The 13,059-nt window shown below is 47.6% G+C and overlaps 1 protein-coding gene across 1 annotated transcript; it reads right to left on the minus strand.

The window, feature by feature from the left end:
- Nucleotides 1-511: 511 nt before the first annotated feature.
- On the minus strand, nucleotides 512-5,615 carry MRPS23 (mitochondrial ribosomal protein S23). The gene is made up of 5 exons (XM_068531013.1): nucleotides 5,451-5,615; nucleotides 4,460-4,630; nucleotides 2,268-2,345; nucleotides 1,829-1,955; nucleotides 512-1,468 (listed from the first exon to the last, which is right to left on the minus strand). Exons 1-5 carry the CDS (start codon nucleotides 5,492-5,494, stop codon nucleotides 1,319-1,321), a joined length of 570 nt encoding a protein of 189 aa, XP_068387114.1. The 5' UTR covers nucleotides 5,495-5,615; the 3' UTR covers nucleotides 512-1,318.
- Between the last annotated feature and the right edge of the window lie 7,444 nt (nucleotides 5,616-13,059).

Consider the following 13,059-nt stretch of genomic DNA (forward strand, 5'->3'; position numbering starts at 1 on the left):
TGTCTAACTTTTTAATTATGCAACAAATAATTTTTTTAAACGTTTTCATTACTCTGACAAAGAAACCACCTTTTAAATCCCAGAAAGATGAGGTTTCTGAGCATGAGGGAGCCACGATCGTTCCTCTGAGACAGAGCCAACCCCTCCACCTGCCGAAGTCTTCCTCCCAAGGCCAGGCCCAGTATCCGGCACCCAGTGGTTGCCTAATGTCGAATGGATGTAATTTACTTCCCCATCTAAATGTAAAGCATTCCCTAAACAAGAGGAATTGTACAACAGTGATAAAGGTGGCGGGGAGAAGCCGCATGGCTGAGAATGGCTTTTGCCTCATGTACTCACTGACCTTCCATTACCTGAGCACCATGTGCAAGGTGTACAGTCTGCGGGGTGTGGGCCCCACCCTTGACATGCCAGGAGACAGAAGAGACTGCACACAGGAACAGGGGGGAAAAGTTACACAAGTTTTAAAGTAAGAAGTTTCTGGAGCAGCAAATTACTGATAGCTGAAAACTAATAGCTGAAGGGTGTTTTATTTATTCAGTAAAAGATAAGGAAATGAAGAAAGCAGGAGAGTCGGTAAAAACTCGTAAGCACACCCTGACACCAGGGAGGAAGGGGGACGCCGGTGAAGAGCGTCATCCCTCTTGGCAACCCAGTTACCTACAGAGAAGTCATCTGAATTCAGTCTTCAGCGGGATGTAATCATTCATTCACTCAACAAATCTTCCCTGAGCAGCCTACTACCTGCAGGTCTATGCTAACCATCTCCAGCACTCAATCCATGAGATTAAAGTCATAGTTTTGGCCTTGGTCCATCATCAAGGATAGGTCCTCATGCTTACTGCAAAGCACAAGTCAGCCTGGCCTCTCAAGCAAAAAGTACAAAGATTAGCTGCAGACACAGTTGGCCAGGGAACCACACCTGATGTGCAAGTAAAAGTCTGATGGATGAAGAGAAGAGAAACATACCAGAGAATCAAACGTGAACACAAAACTCCAAGCAAACCTACTCAGAATGAGTCCCATTCAAACGATACTTACAAAGGTTTCCTTATGCTATTTACAATTTTAAAGTAAATTTACTTTATAAGCGCCAAGGAATTCTTTGTTTAATACCGCCCTAACATAAAAGTTCACATAACTGCTTCTTCAAACCATGATACAGAGCTTTACGACAACCTAGAAGTGGGAACCAAAAGAAGGCAAACATGATGCCTTAGAGATCAAGAAACATTTACACAGTTCAACTGTTAAAAATAGTACAACGTTCATGTAGTGAATCCAGTTTGGATGTCAGTATACACAGCATACAAGTTCTTCAGGGAGGTGAGAGGCCTGTCGACTGTTCTCCAGGTGCCCCCAAATGCTGGGCTTGTGGATCTTCTTTCAGAGACTGGTTCTCCAACGCAGTCTGGGGCTCGACACCCATGGGTTCAGATTTCCAGGTAATGTGACTACCATCCTGTTGCTTAAAAGACCAGATATAAGTACGTCACACAGATGTTATGACTTTCACTCAATTAATCAGCTGAAGCTATATGACTAGCACATTCTATCACTGACTCAAAAATCTAACATGAATATCTCAGGTCAAATTTGATTACAACAAATAATAAACATGGTAAAAGTCTCTACAGAACCACGATTTTAAAAGCCCTCATGACAACTCACTTGTTCCAAGCAGCAGTCCTTACCACAAAATATTTCTAGTCTATTCAATCTAACAGTATTTGACCTGGAGCCACGGTTGGGGAAAGAAAACCAAGCCTTCCTTTAACCTCTGACAGACAACCAATCCTAGTAACAGTTTTGCTAATAAAATACTCACAGTCCTTGCTTCTCCTACTCGTCTTAAAATGACACCTTCTGCCAATAAAGCCTTCCCTGCTTCCACAAATAACTTCTCTTCATCTGTTTCTCCAAGTTTCTGTAGCTCAATGTACTTCTCCACAAACCTAGAATTCCAAGCAGTCACATCTTCAGTCTGTATGTTCAGAGTTGTCAAGACATGCTATTACACAGTCCCGAGTATTCCCTTAAGAGAACTTCCTGGGGAGTCTGGGATTAACACGTACACACTGCTCTATTTAAAACAGATAACCAATAAGGACCTATGGTTTAAAAAAAGAAAAAAGAGTTAATTTAAAAAAAAAGAGATCTTCCTATAGGAACATCTTTTTCCTCAAGTGGAATGCAACAAAACTCCTCAAATTGACAATTAAATCCTAAAAAAAGAAAGGTAACCAAAGACTTGTGGAATGGCTTACCGTTGACAGGTAGACTTGAAGTTTGGATTGAACAGATCAAAAGCTTTTTGACCAGATCCATAGGTTGAATAAAATTTCCTAGGAAGTACAAAACAACACCATATAAATCTCCAGGTATAGATCATGGCCAAGAATGGAGGGAAGAATAACTGCTGGGCCCTGAGGAATTGAGTATAAGGTGACCTACAGACCTTTTTTGTTCGTTTTAAATAAGCAATGCATGCACATGGTAAATACATCAAATGTTACAGAAAGGTATCCAGTGAAAAGTAACACTCCTCCTCACCTCTGCACCCTGAACTCCCAGTTCCCCTCCCCTTAAGCAACACTAACCCGCTTCTTGTGTATCCACCCAGGAATGTTCTATCACTATACAGCCAAACACGCATCTATCATTCCCTGTCCCCAGCCACACTGTTTAACCCCAAGGATAGTAAACACATCTTGCCTTTTTACTTAATATTTCTCAGAGATCATTTCAAATCAGGGCACGTAGATTGTTTCCAGTCCTTTGCTACTTTAGACAGTGTTGCAATGATTACCTTTATCTATATTTCTTAGTGTATCGTGCAAATAAGCCTGTGGAATAATTTCATAAAAATGGCATTGCTGGGTCAAGGTATGTGCCTTTGTAATTTGGCCTTGCAAATTGCCAGAATGCTTGCCAAATGGGCTGTGCCAACTTATACCCACACCGGGAAGGCAGGAGACCGCCTATTTCTCCATACCCGCACCTAATTATATCTTCCGACTTTTTGATCTTTGTCCATTTGACAGGTGAAATATTATAATTCATTGTAGTTTTGCTTTTCTTATGAAACAGGTTGAACATCTTTTCATGTTTAAAAGCAAATGAATTTCCTTTTCTGTGACCTGTCCACGTTCTTTGCCTATTTTTCCTTTTGGTCTTTCTCTTATTGACTCATAAGCAAACTTTATAGCAATATAAACAGGAAATTAGCCCTCTGTCATACATGTTGCAAAATTTTTTCCCAGTATATCACCTGACTTTTGATTTTGCTTACGGTAGTTTTTGTGTGCAGAAATTTTAATATTTTCATCTACGGCTTCTGGGTTTTTATATCATGCTTAGGTAGGCTTTTACCACTGAGATTATTTTTTAAATTATCCCATAGTTTCTTCTAGAACTTTTACGACTTCACTTTTTACATTTAGGTTTTGATAAACCTGAAATTTATTTTCTTGTTATAAGTTCTTAAAAATATTAAAAACACCAAAAAAAAAAAAAAAAAAGCCCAAAAGATAAAGGTTCAAAAAACTATTTAAGTATAAGGTGTTATTATTTTGGCCTTAACAGCAATAAAAGAGGAAGCAGTAAAATATTCCACATTCTCCAGTGACCATCACCCAGTTCCACTGCTACGCACACAGTAGAAGCACAAATGATTTTAATGTGTAAATGACCTTGAAAGCATCCTGACCGAGAGCATGCAATGGACCTGAGCAGAAAAGTACTGAAAAAGTATTTAATGCCCCAAAGATCTCTGAAAATTTCCAAGTACAGCCAGAACATACTTGTTCTCCTACCTCAAAGGAGTGTTGTGGGAGGAAAAAAAAAAAAAAGATTCCTCAAGTGAAAGGTGCCTGGACCTCAATAGAGAAAATGACTTTATAAATTGTTTTCTTACATCCAGGAATAGGGGTAAGAATAAGGGATATGTATTAATTTCAATTAGGCACAATCTCTGATCTTAACACTTAAAGAGAAAAGAAACTGCACACACTCTGGATACTAAAAACTAACTGACATCCGTATTTGAGGGAAAGGGCTTTGTCAGTGAATTCCCAGTAAGTTGACCTTGAGCCTCATTGTTCTCATGACTAAAATGCAGACGAGGATACCGACCTTGCAGGGCTGAAGTAAGACCTAAATGAGATTAACGCTGGTTAAGGGCTTAGCACGGTGCCAGCCACCAAACAGATGTGCAGAAACAGGTAGCTATCATTGCAATGATCAGTCAGTTGCTGGGCTCCAGATTCTACTTCTCTGAACTTCTGCTTCTCTCACATGGGGGAGGGGCTCTGATTCCCTAATCCGGCTAGATAGACAAGACCGGGGCTCCACAGAGCAAGCCCAGACTCAATTCCTATTTAAGTTGCCAGACTGCTGGCTAAACCTTTCCTTCTCAAGTTCTGCAGCCTCCGGTCTACCATACGGGCCCGGCACTCACGCTCTAATCCGATCCTCGTGGTAGAAGATATCCTGGATGTGAGCTTTAGCTTTGCCGTATCGCAAGCGGGGCCTTCGGAAGACTGGCTCCCTCAGTGGGGGGAAGGCATTATATATGTCAAACCAGAGGGGCTTCTCCTTCAACACACCAGCCCGAATCAGGTCCCGCGTCCTGAAGGAAGGGTAAAGAACGAAGGTCAGAGGGCTTCCCTGGTGGCACAGTGGTTAAGAATCCGCCTGCCAATGAAGGAGACACCCGTTCGAGCCCTGGTCCGGGAAGATCCCACGTGCCACGGAGCAACTAAGCCCGTGTGCCACAACTACTGAGCCCACGTGCCACACTACTGAAGCCCGGGCGCCTAGAGCCCGTGCTCCGCCAACAAGAGAAGCCACCGCAATGTGAAGCCCGCGCACCACAACGAAGAACAGCCCCCGCTCGCCGCAACTAGAAAAAAGCCAGCGCACAGCAAGAAGACCCACTGCAGCCAAAAATAAATTAATTAATTAATTTTAAAAAAAGAACCAAGGTCAGTCAGAGAATCAGTGTAGCCGCAGCCTGGGACACCGGCGGGGGTCACAGAGTCCGGAAGACAACCGGAAGGAAGGCAGAGCAGGAGGTCCCCTACCTACGGGTAAGATGTTTCCATCATTCCAAACCAACCTAACAGTGCTCGGGAGTTAATCCTTCCACCTTCTTATGTGCGTCCCACCCCCCCTCGCCCCATCCCCGTCCCGTCAAGGAAAATGCAAAGACGGTCCCGCCAGGCCCATCAGCCCCTTCCTCCCATCCTCTTCCTAGAGACCTCCACTCGGGGAGCGGAGAGGTGCGATCTTGAACGTGAGAGCTAAGAAATTCAAGGGGTGACGCAGTCAAGCACAATTCTTCAGAAACAGGAGAGAGCACGAGAGAGGCCTGGCCGGACTCAGACCCACCCAAGAAACGGCGTAAGAAGGAGAGGCGCCCTCGGCCCACCCCGGCTCCGAGCACGCACCGCGAGAAAATGCTCCCCACGGTTTCCAGGCGGCTCCCCGCCATGCCCGGCGCCTCGGATCCCGTGCGGCTCCTCGTACCGGAACCGGAAGCGCCCGCAACAGGAAAAGTGACTGTAAGTCGCGGCCCGAGCCGCGGATCTCTGGGCTACCGCCCCGGCCCCAACGGGAGGGCGGAGCCAGGCAGAAGCAAAGGATGGCCGCATCGGCACGCCATCGGCTACATGCCAGGTTCAGACAGGAGCACTCGATAGCCGAGCCTCCAGGGAGGGAGCGAGCCAAAGCCCGGCAGAAGCAATAAATGACCGATCCAGGGGAGGGGTTAATTGTGGTGGTTGCTTTACCCTTTCTAGCCTTACTGAGCCAACTCCGCCCGAGAAGACGGGGTCGTGCGGAGGGAAGATGATGGGGAGGGAGGAGGGAGGCGCAGCCTACGTCCTGGGAGAGCCAACTAGTCTAGGAATTCGTAAGGCAGAGATAAGAGGTCACCAGCTCTAGGTCCGGGCTGCCCCTAATTTGGGTTGGAGTCAAAGACTGCGCGGAAGGAAACTGAGGTCCAGGGAGGAACGTCGCCTGCCCAGGGTCACCCTAGAGCCCAAGCCTCTGTCCTCCGTCTCCTACTGGTTAGCGCTCCCCACTAAACCCTTTGGCCCTGGAGCGCCACCTGCATGCGCTCTAATAGGGATGCTGCGGGCAGCTAGTGTTTTCTCCCCGGGAGGCGTCGCTAGCTAGCTGTTCCTTTGAGCTTGAAAAGTGAAAGTGTCCGGAACAAACAAATTCCGGGAAGGAAACTCAATAATCTGGGGAAGTATCCTCTCAGGATAACCTTTTGGCCCAACAGTCATACTTTGGGTAAAGTACCCCATAGAAATTAAAACACAATTTCATGAGGATATTTGTGCAGAGAGCGTCATTGCAGCATTGTTTGTAATGCACCCTCCCATCCATTGAATGGGAGATGGCTGGAAAATTATGCTTCATATAATCTATGGAGTCCTATGCAGCTATTGAAATGAACGAGCTAGATCCATACGTATTGACCTAGATGAATGCCCACGACTTATTGTTAAATGAAATTGCAGAGAAGCGTCTTTAATAGAAAGAAAAAAGAAATCTTTTAGACGTGTTTGTATGAGGATAGAAACTATGTGGAAAGGCACCCACGGCTGTGAACATTGATCATCTCCAGTGAGATTGCAGGAGGGGAAGGGAGAATTTTTTTTTCTTTATGTACCCCTCAGAGTTTGACCTGTGAAGAGTTTGTATTCATTTTTGAACTGTTTAATCCAGTGAAATGTTCTGAATCACATACACACACAATATCTTCCGGGAGCCCATTATCTTTGTCATCAAGGAAGAGTGTCAAGTCATCCCAGAGTCCTCCCTGCTCTCTGGGAGGCTGGTGAGGTGGAGGGGGGATGTCTGACGAGCAGTTAACGCTTGCTTGTGTTCTCTCACCGAATCCACACACCTACCCACAACTGGCTGCTGTTATCCCCATTATAGATGAGAATGTGAGGCCACAGGGGGTGAAGTAACTTGTCTGATAGGTAACTGACAGAGCCAGGCTTGCAGCCCCACCTGGGCACTTTCTAGGACCCCACAATGCCTCCTCAGCCATGCCTCTGGCTGGAGACTGATGGGCTGAGGAAGTCAGGCAGAACTGGCCCCAGGGGCAGGGGACAGGGTGATCTGAGGCCGAGGGCCGACAGGTGGGTTTCACTGCTGCCTCAGGACCCTCTGGAGCAGGGAAGAGAGAGCACAGCTCTGGCCGCTGGGCCAAGCGTGGAGTCCTAGGCAGGTCTACAAGACTTTGCTCTAGGGAGAGCAAACATACTCGCAGCTAAATATAGTCTTCCCAGGCTTCAAAACAAGTTTCTAATTCCGTCCAAGTAAGAACTAGCTGCCAGCCCAGACCACAGACACACTTCCCTTCTCCCACTCAGGCCTGCCCTGTAGGCCACTGCTGTTACCCAGTTACCGCTGCTAAAGAATTGGAAGGGCTTATTCCAAGTTCAGGGAGGGGAGCCAAAGACCCAAACGCTCGATGGGGGAGGAATTGCAAGGTGGCAGTTTTCTCTCTAGATCTTCTTGGGGAAGTCCCTTCCTCTTCTGAGCCTTTCAAGTTTCCCCTCCAGCATCCTATTTCATGCTTCTGTGACTGAGAACGGAACGTTGGTGGGTAGTGTAAGGAACCATGGAGATGTGGGAGCAAAGATGGATTGGGAACCCTCAACCTGCAACAGGAAGTTGCATCCCAGGGAGCAGTCATTCATCACGTAGGAGGGAGCTGGGGGCCGGCAGAATGGACAGTAGAGGTTTTCTGTCTTCTCACCCGGGTCTCTCAAAGCTGCAAGAAGCTGATGCACTCATGCCATGCACCGCACCAGGGACCTGGATTATCTCCTTCAATAGTTCAGCTACCTGAGGCCATAGATCATGTCCTGACAATCTTACAGATAAAGGAATAGAGCTTGTAAACTCTCCAGAAGGTCATATTCCTTCCACACTACCGCTTCGCCCCATTTTGTCCCACTGGATCACACTGTAGATGTGCCCACTAATCCTGTCATCTTGGGCACTTATGTAACTTTTCAAGCCTCTCTTTCCCTATGTAACATCTGGCAGTGTCTGCTCATTGTCAGAGTAAAAGCGATCATTCATGTAAAGCACGCATCACAGTGCCTATCACATAGTAAGTGCTTGTAACGGGCAAGTCTAGTGGCTGTTACAGCATCACTTCTGCTGTTGTGTCCTGTAATCCACTGATTGCCACCTGAGACTGCACCATTTTGATGATATTTCATAGATCGCCTTAATGTTTTATTTTCTTGCTAAATGATCCATTCATCCCACAAACATTTCGGCACCTACCTGACCCTGTGCTGAGTCCTGGAGAAGCTGGCTGTCCAGAGGGGGAGACAGAGAGGCAAATGCATAATTGATAAGTTCCGTGCTGAATAGCTTATTGACTATTGGGTAGCTAGGGCTGCCATAACAAAATACCACAGACTGAATGGCTTAAACAACAGAAATCTATTGTCTCACAGTTCTGGAGGCTGGAAGTCAGGCAGAGATCAAGGTGTTGGCAGGGCTAGTTTCTTCAGAGGCCTCTCTCCCCGGTTTGTAGATGGCTGTCTTCTCCGTGTGTCTTCACACGGTCTTCCCTCTGTGTGTGTCCATGTCCTCTTCTTATGACTCCAGTCATATTGGATTTGGGCCCAAACTAATGACCTCATTTTTACTTAAATACCTCTTTAAAGATGCTATCTCCAAACACAGTCACATCCTGAGGTACTGGGGGTTAGGACCTCAATGTATGGATTTTGGAGGGACACCATTCAGCCCACAACATTGATCAATAAGAACTGGCAGTGAATAGCTTCCATTTGCCTGCCCAGAGCCACACCCACTCTGTGCCCTTCTTCACCCAGCTCTGCTTCCGCCCCCCGGAGGCTGACTTCTAGGACTGCATCCTCCAGCCCCTTGCCCTCTGTTTCGCCAATGGGAGGCATTGGCCGGGGACTGGGAAGAAGGAGGAGACAGAAGTCATTCCCACCCCTCCTCCCTATACAATCCAGGACCGTAAAGTCTTAGATCTGCAGGGCGGCCTCTTCACACCCAGCTCTCTCCCCAGGTTCCAGTCTCCTCCCTTCTCTTCAGGCCTAGAGACGGCCAACTGTGCCCCTCTGTACCACCCGTAGGGTCTAGGCCAACCCTTGCAGCTTCCCTACAGTCTGCCCACATCTTTGTAATTAGTGCCCAGGAGTCTGTCTGACAAAAAGAACAAGAGCATCTCCAATAGCAGAAGAGCTTTGGCAAGTGAACCCCCCAGCATGCTGATGAAATCATGAATACTGCTACTCGCCTTTGGCAGAGAGCCAGGACCAGAGAGCAGTTAGATGTTGCTTTAAAAGGGGAGGAAAGCAGTAATATATATTCAAGCCACAGGACAGGGCCCAAGAAGAGGAAGGGCACGGAGGGGGGGGGGGTCTTCAAGGAAGAGGCAGGAGTGCCCCCTCTCACCTCCATGCTGTTTGTCCCCTGGCCCAGACCCTCCCTCCCTGGAGGCCCACACCTCCACTTCCTTTCAACAGTCAGTCGGGAAGGCGCTTCAGCCCCAGCACACACTCAGCCAGGCTGCATGCATGTGCCCCCGGGACCTGCTCGCTCCCTCAGCTTCTCTCTCTCTCACTTTGCGGGCCTGCTGTTGTAACTGTCTGCTTGTCTGAGTCTGTCTAGCTGGGCCTCTTTGAGGCAGCAGCCAGGACTCTTATCTCTGCCTCCCCACACCCAGCCTGGTGCTTGGCCCAGAGCTGGCTCATAGAAAGAATTTTCTAGTTGAACAGCATGGAGAAATAAAACCAAGTTAGAGCAAATGAGGATGCAGTGACCTCAGCCCTCCTTTGCTGCCTTCCTTCCTGGAGGCCTTCCCTGGATACACCCATACGGAGAAAGCTGTGGTTGAATGGAAGCAATCCTCCACCCCATCAGGCCCCTGGTCACTTCCCGTTCTGGCTGTCCTCTGTGCCTCACTGATAGGATAGATCCCTTTTATAAACCTCTGGGCCTCAGCTTGTCTTCTGTGAAATGGGCATCATCATAGCACCCACCACATAGCCTTGTTAATACCTATAGTTAACCAGTGTAGTTAGTACCAGTGGGTTAATACTTGTAGAGTGCTCAAAACTGTGCCTGGTGTATAGTAATTGCTCAATAAATAGGAGTAATGATGATAACAATTTCTGACCATTCCATGCCTAAGAGCAACAGATCACAATGTATTCAATCACACCTACAATTAAATCTCATCTAACAATTTTCAAGGCATTTTCTTTCTTTCTTTCTTTCTTTCTTTTTTCAGGGATTGAACGCAGGCCCTCAGCAGCGAAAATGTGGAATCCTATCCACTGGACCACCAGGGAATTCCCTCAAGGCATTTTCACATGACTGCCCATTCATTTCTTCAGCAAACAGCAGCCTTGCCCCCAAGGAGAATCCAGTTCAGGCAGAGGAGAGAGAAGCACTTTGTGCCTACCTGCCCTGGGTGGTCTGTATCACTGTGGCTCCTGTTGTAGCCAAGGAAACAGGAGCCAGCTAGGTCTGGCCTTTTGTTATCAGAATTAAAGTCCAGTGGGAATCACGCTGTGGAGTTTTCCCAGCAGAAGATGAGACCCTTGCAGGCACACATTTCAGGGCTGGGGTAGGCCCTTCTTTTCTTGGGGGAGGCAGAGCCCTCCATCTTTAATGTGTACCTGAAGCTCATGGGGTTCTTGGAAAATGCAGATTCTGACCCAGTAGTTCTGGGGTGAGGGCTGAAACTGCATTCTAAAAAAACTTCCAGGCTGACGCCAGCACTGCTGGTGTGCAGACAGAGTAATTGACTCACCCAAGTTTGCCACGGGCTTTCCTGGTTTTAGCATTGAAAGTTCCACATCCCAGGAAACCACTCAGTCCTGGAAAACCAGAACAGTCGGTCACTGTATCCCCAGACCACGCTTTGAATGGCAAGGTCAGAGCAAGGCAGGCTCGTGCTGAGTTTGTACTGAGCTTCACAACTCCTCCCTGCAGAGTCCCTGGAATAATCCTCCTGGCCTGATAAAGAACTGTGACTCTTTATAGAAATGACAGGCCAGGTAGATGCTGGTTTTGTGGGGCCTGAAGCTTATGTAATCTCAATGGCCCTTTTAAGAAAAAAGGTACAAAAATATCCTTGCTTTGAAAATTTTACCAAACAGAAGACCATGTGAACAGAGCGAACTTCCTCTGTCTGGCTTCAGGCCACACAGGTGCTCGGGTCTTCCTTCGGGGAACATGGTGTTTGGGCCTCTTGGTGACCAGCAACTGCCACTTCTGAGAGATCACCACCAGGTGGCAGTAGATCTACACAGCCCCCTTCAACACCCCAACCCGCCCCCCCTCATCCCACCATCAACTCCAGAAACTTCCAAATCTTTCTCCAGCTGGTCTAGCCAACTAATCCAACGAATATTAATCTATGCTGTGATCATGGGCAAAAGGGGTTCATGTGCGTCTCTCAGTAGCATATTTGCCATTTAATGGAAATGCTAAGAGATTGTTTTTGAAATCAGATAAAGAATGCTAATAGGTGACTTCCGGGCAAGCTGTTGAAGATGTTTTTAAGCAGGTGGACCTTTCCGTGCTCTACAACTTGCATTTATGCAGGGGTTCTAAGTCTTATCACCTGTTCCCCCCACCCCAATATATAGCTTAGTGTTTAGGCACCAGCTCTGGAGTTCAGCTGCCTGGGTTCAAATTCAGGTACTACCGCTTACTGACGGTGATGATACTGAGTAAGGACCTTAACATCTCTGGGCCTCAGTTTCCTGATCTGGGAAATGGGAGTATAAATACTGATTTCATATAATAGTTGTGGGATAAAATAATGTTTGTAAAGCACCCCAGAAAAGTGACTGACATACAGTAAGCACTGATAAGCAGCTCTCAGCGTCATCGTCCCACACCTTACCTGCCTGCTTCAAACCAAGCTCTCCTGTGTTTCCTCCAACCTCAACCCCTTACCAGTTGCTTCAGGAGAACAGAGGGAGGGTTGAGACCCCAGCATGGTAATAACCAGGCCAGTTCTTCTGGGCACAGCATTCCCCAGACCCATGAGCTCCTCTCAAGCTGGGACTGAGCCCTGAGGTCACCAAAGCATACAAAGGGGGAGGGGCATTGGCTGGACCAGACTTCAGTTAGCCTAGCTCAGCATTTTTGCAGAAGGTAAATCTGCAAGTATCACCTTGTGGATACCAAGAGCCCAGGACTTGCAGATGAGCACGGTGTGAGGGTGGGTGGCTGAGGCAGTCACCTGACTCAGCCTGACTCCTTCCTGGGTCCTCTACACACTGTTCAACTGGGAGGGACTCATCATGGAGCAGGGGCTTCATCTTCTGCACTCCCGTTGGACCTGGTAAGCTTTCTTTGCCTTCTTTCCCCACACCCACCTCTCTGGTTCCAGTCACCTTCAGCCTCATCTACACTAATAGGCATAATAGTGAGTGGTGCTCAAACTTTGCCGCATATTAGAATCACCTGAGGAGCTTTTAATAAATTTTATTTATTTATGTATATATGTATGTATGTATTGGCTGCGTCGGGTCTTCCTTGCTGCGCGCGGGCTTTCTCTAGTTGTGGCGAGCGGGGGCTACTCTTCGTTGTGGTGCGCAGGCTTCTCATTGCGGTGGCTTCTTTTGTTGCGGAGCACGCGCTCTAGGCGCACAGGCTTCAGTAGTTGTGGCGCGTGGGCTCAGTAGTTGTGGCTCGTGGGCTCTAGAGTGCAGGCTCAGTAGTTGTGGCGCATGGGCTTAGTTGCTCCACGGCATGTGGGATCTTCCCAGACCAGGGCTCGAACCCGTGTCTCCTGCATTGGCAGGTGGATTCTTAACCACTGCGCCAACAGGGAAGCCCACCTGAGGAGCTTTTACAATCTGATTCCCAGGCTAAATCCCAAATCAATTAAACCAGAATCTCTGGGAATGGGACCCAAGCATCAGAGATGATTCCAGCGTGCAGCAAGTTTGAGAACCAGTGATTCTCAAGCCTTATTGTGCATACAAGACAACTGAGGACTTTTTAAAAATGCACATT

This window comes from Eschrichtius robustus, chromosome 20 (assembly GCF_028021215.1).
Source record: "Eschrichtius robustus isolate mEscRob2 chromosome 20, mEscRob2.pri, whole genome shotgun sequence".
NCBI classification, from domain to species: domain Eukaryota; kingdom Metazoa; phylum Chordata; class Mammalia; order Artiodactyla; family Eschrichtiidae; genus Eschrichtius; species Eschrichtius robustus.

Bases quoted from the DNA above. Each gene is read 5' to 3' on its own strand.
- MRPS23 (XM_068531013.1), bottom strand. From the start codon at position 5,494: ATGGCGGGGAGCCGCCTGGAAACCGTGGGGAGCATTTTCTCGCG. The intron at 1,956-2,267 runs GTAAGCCATTCC...TTGGAATTCTAG, and splicing joins TTCAAGTCTACCTGTCAACG to GTTTGTGGAGAAGTACATTG. The intron at 1,469-1,828 runs GTGAGTATTTTA...TGGTCTTTTAAG, and splicing joins GAGTAGGAGAAGCAAGGACT to CAACAGGATGGTAGTCACAT.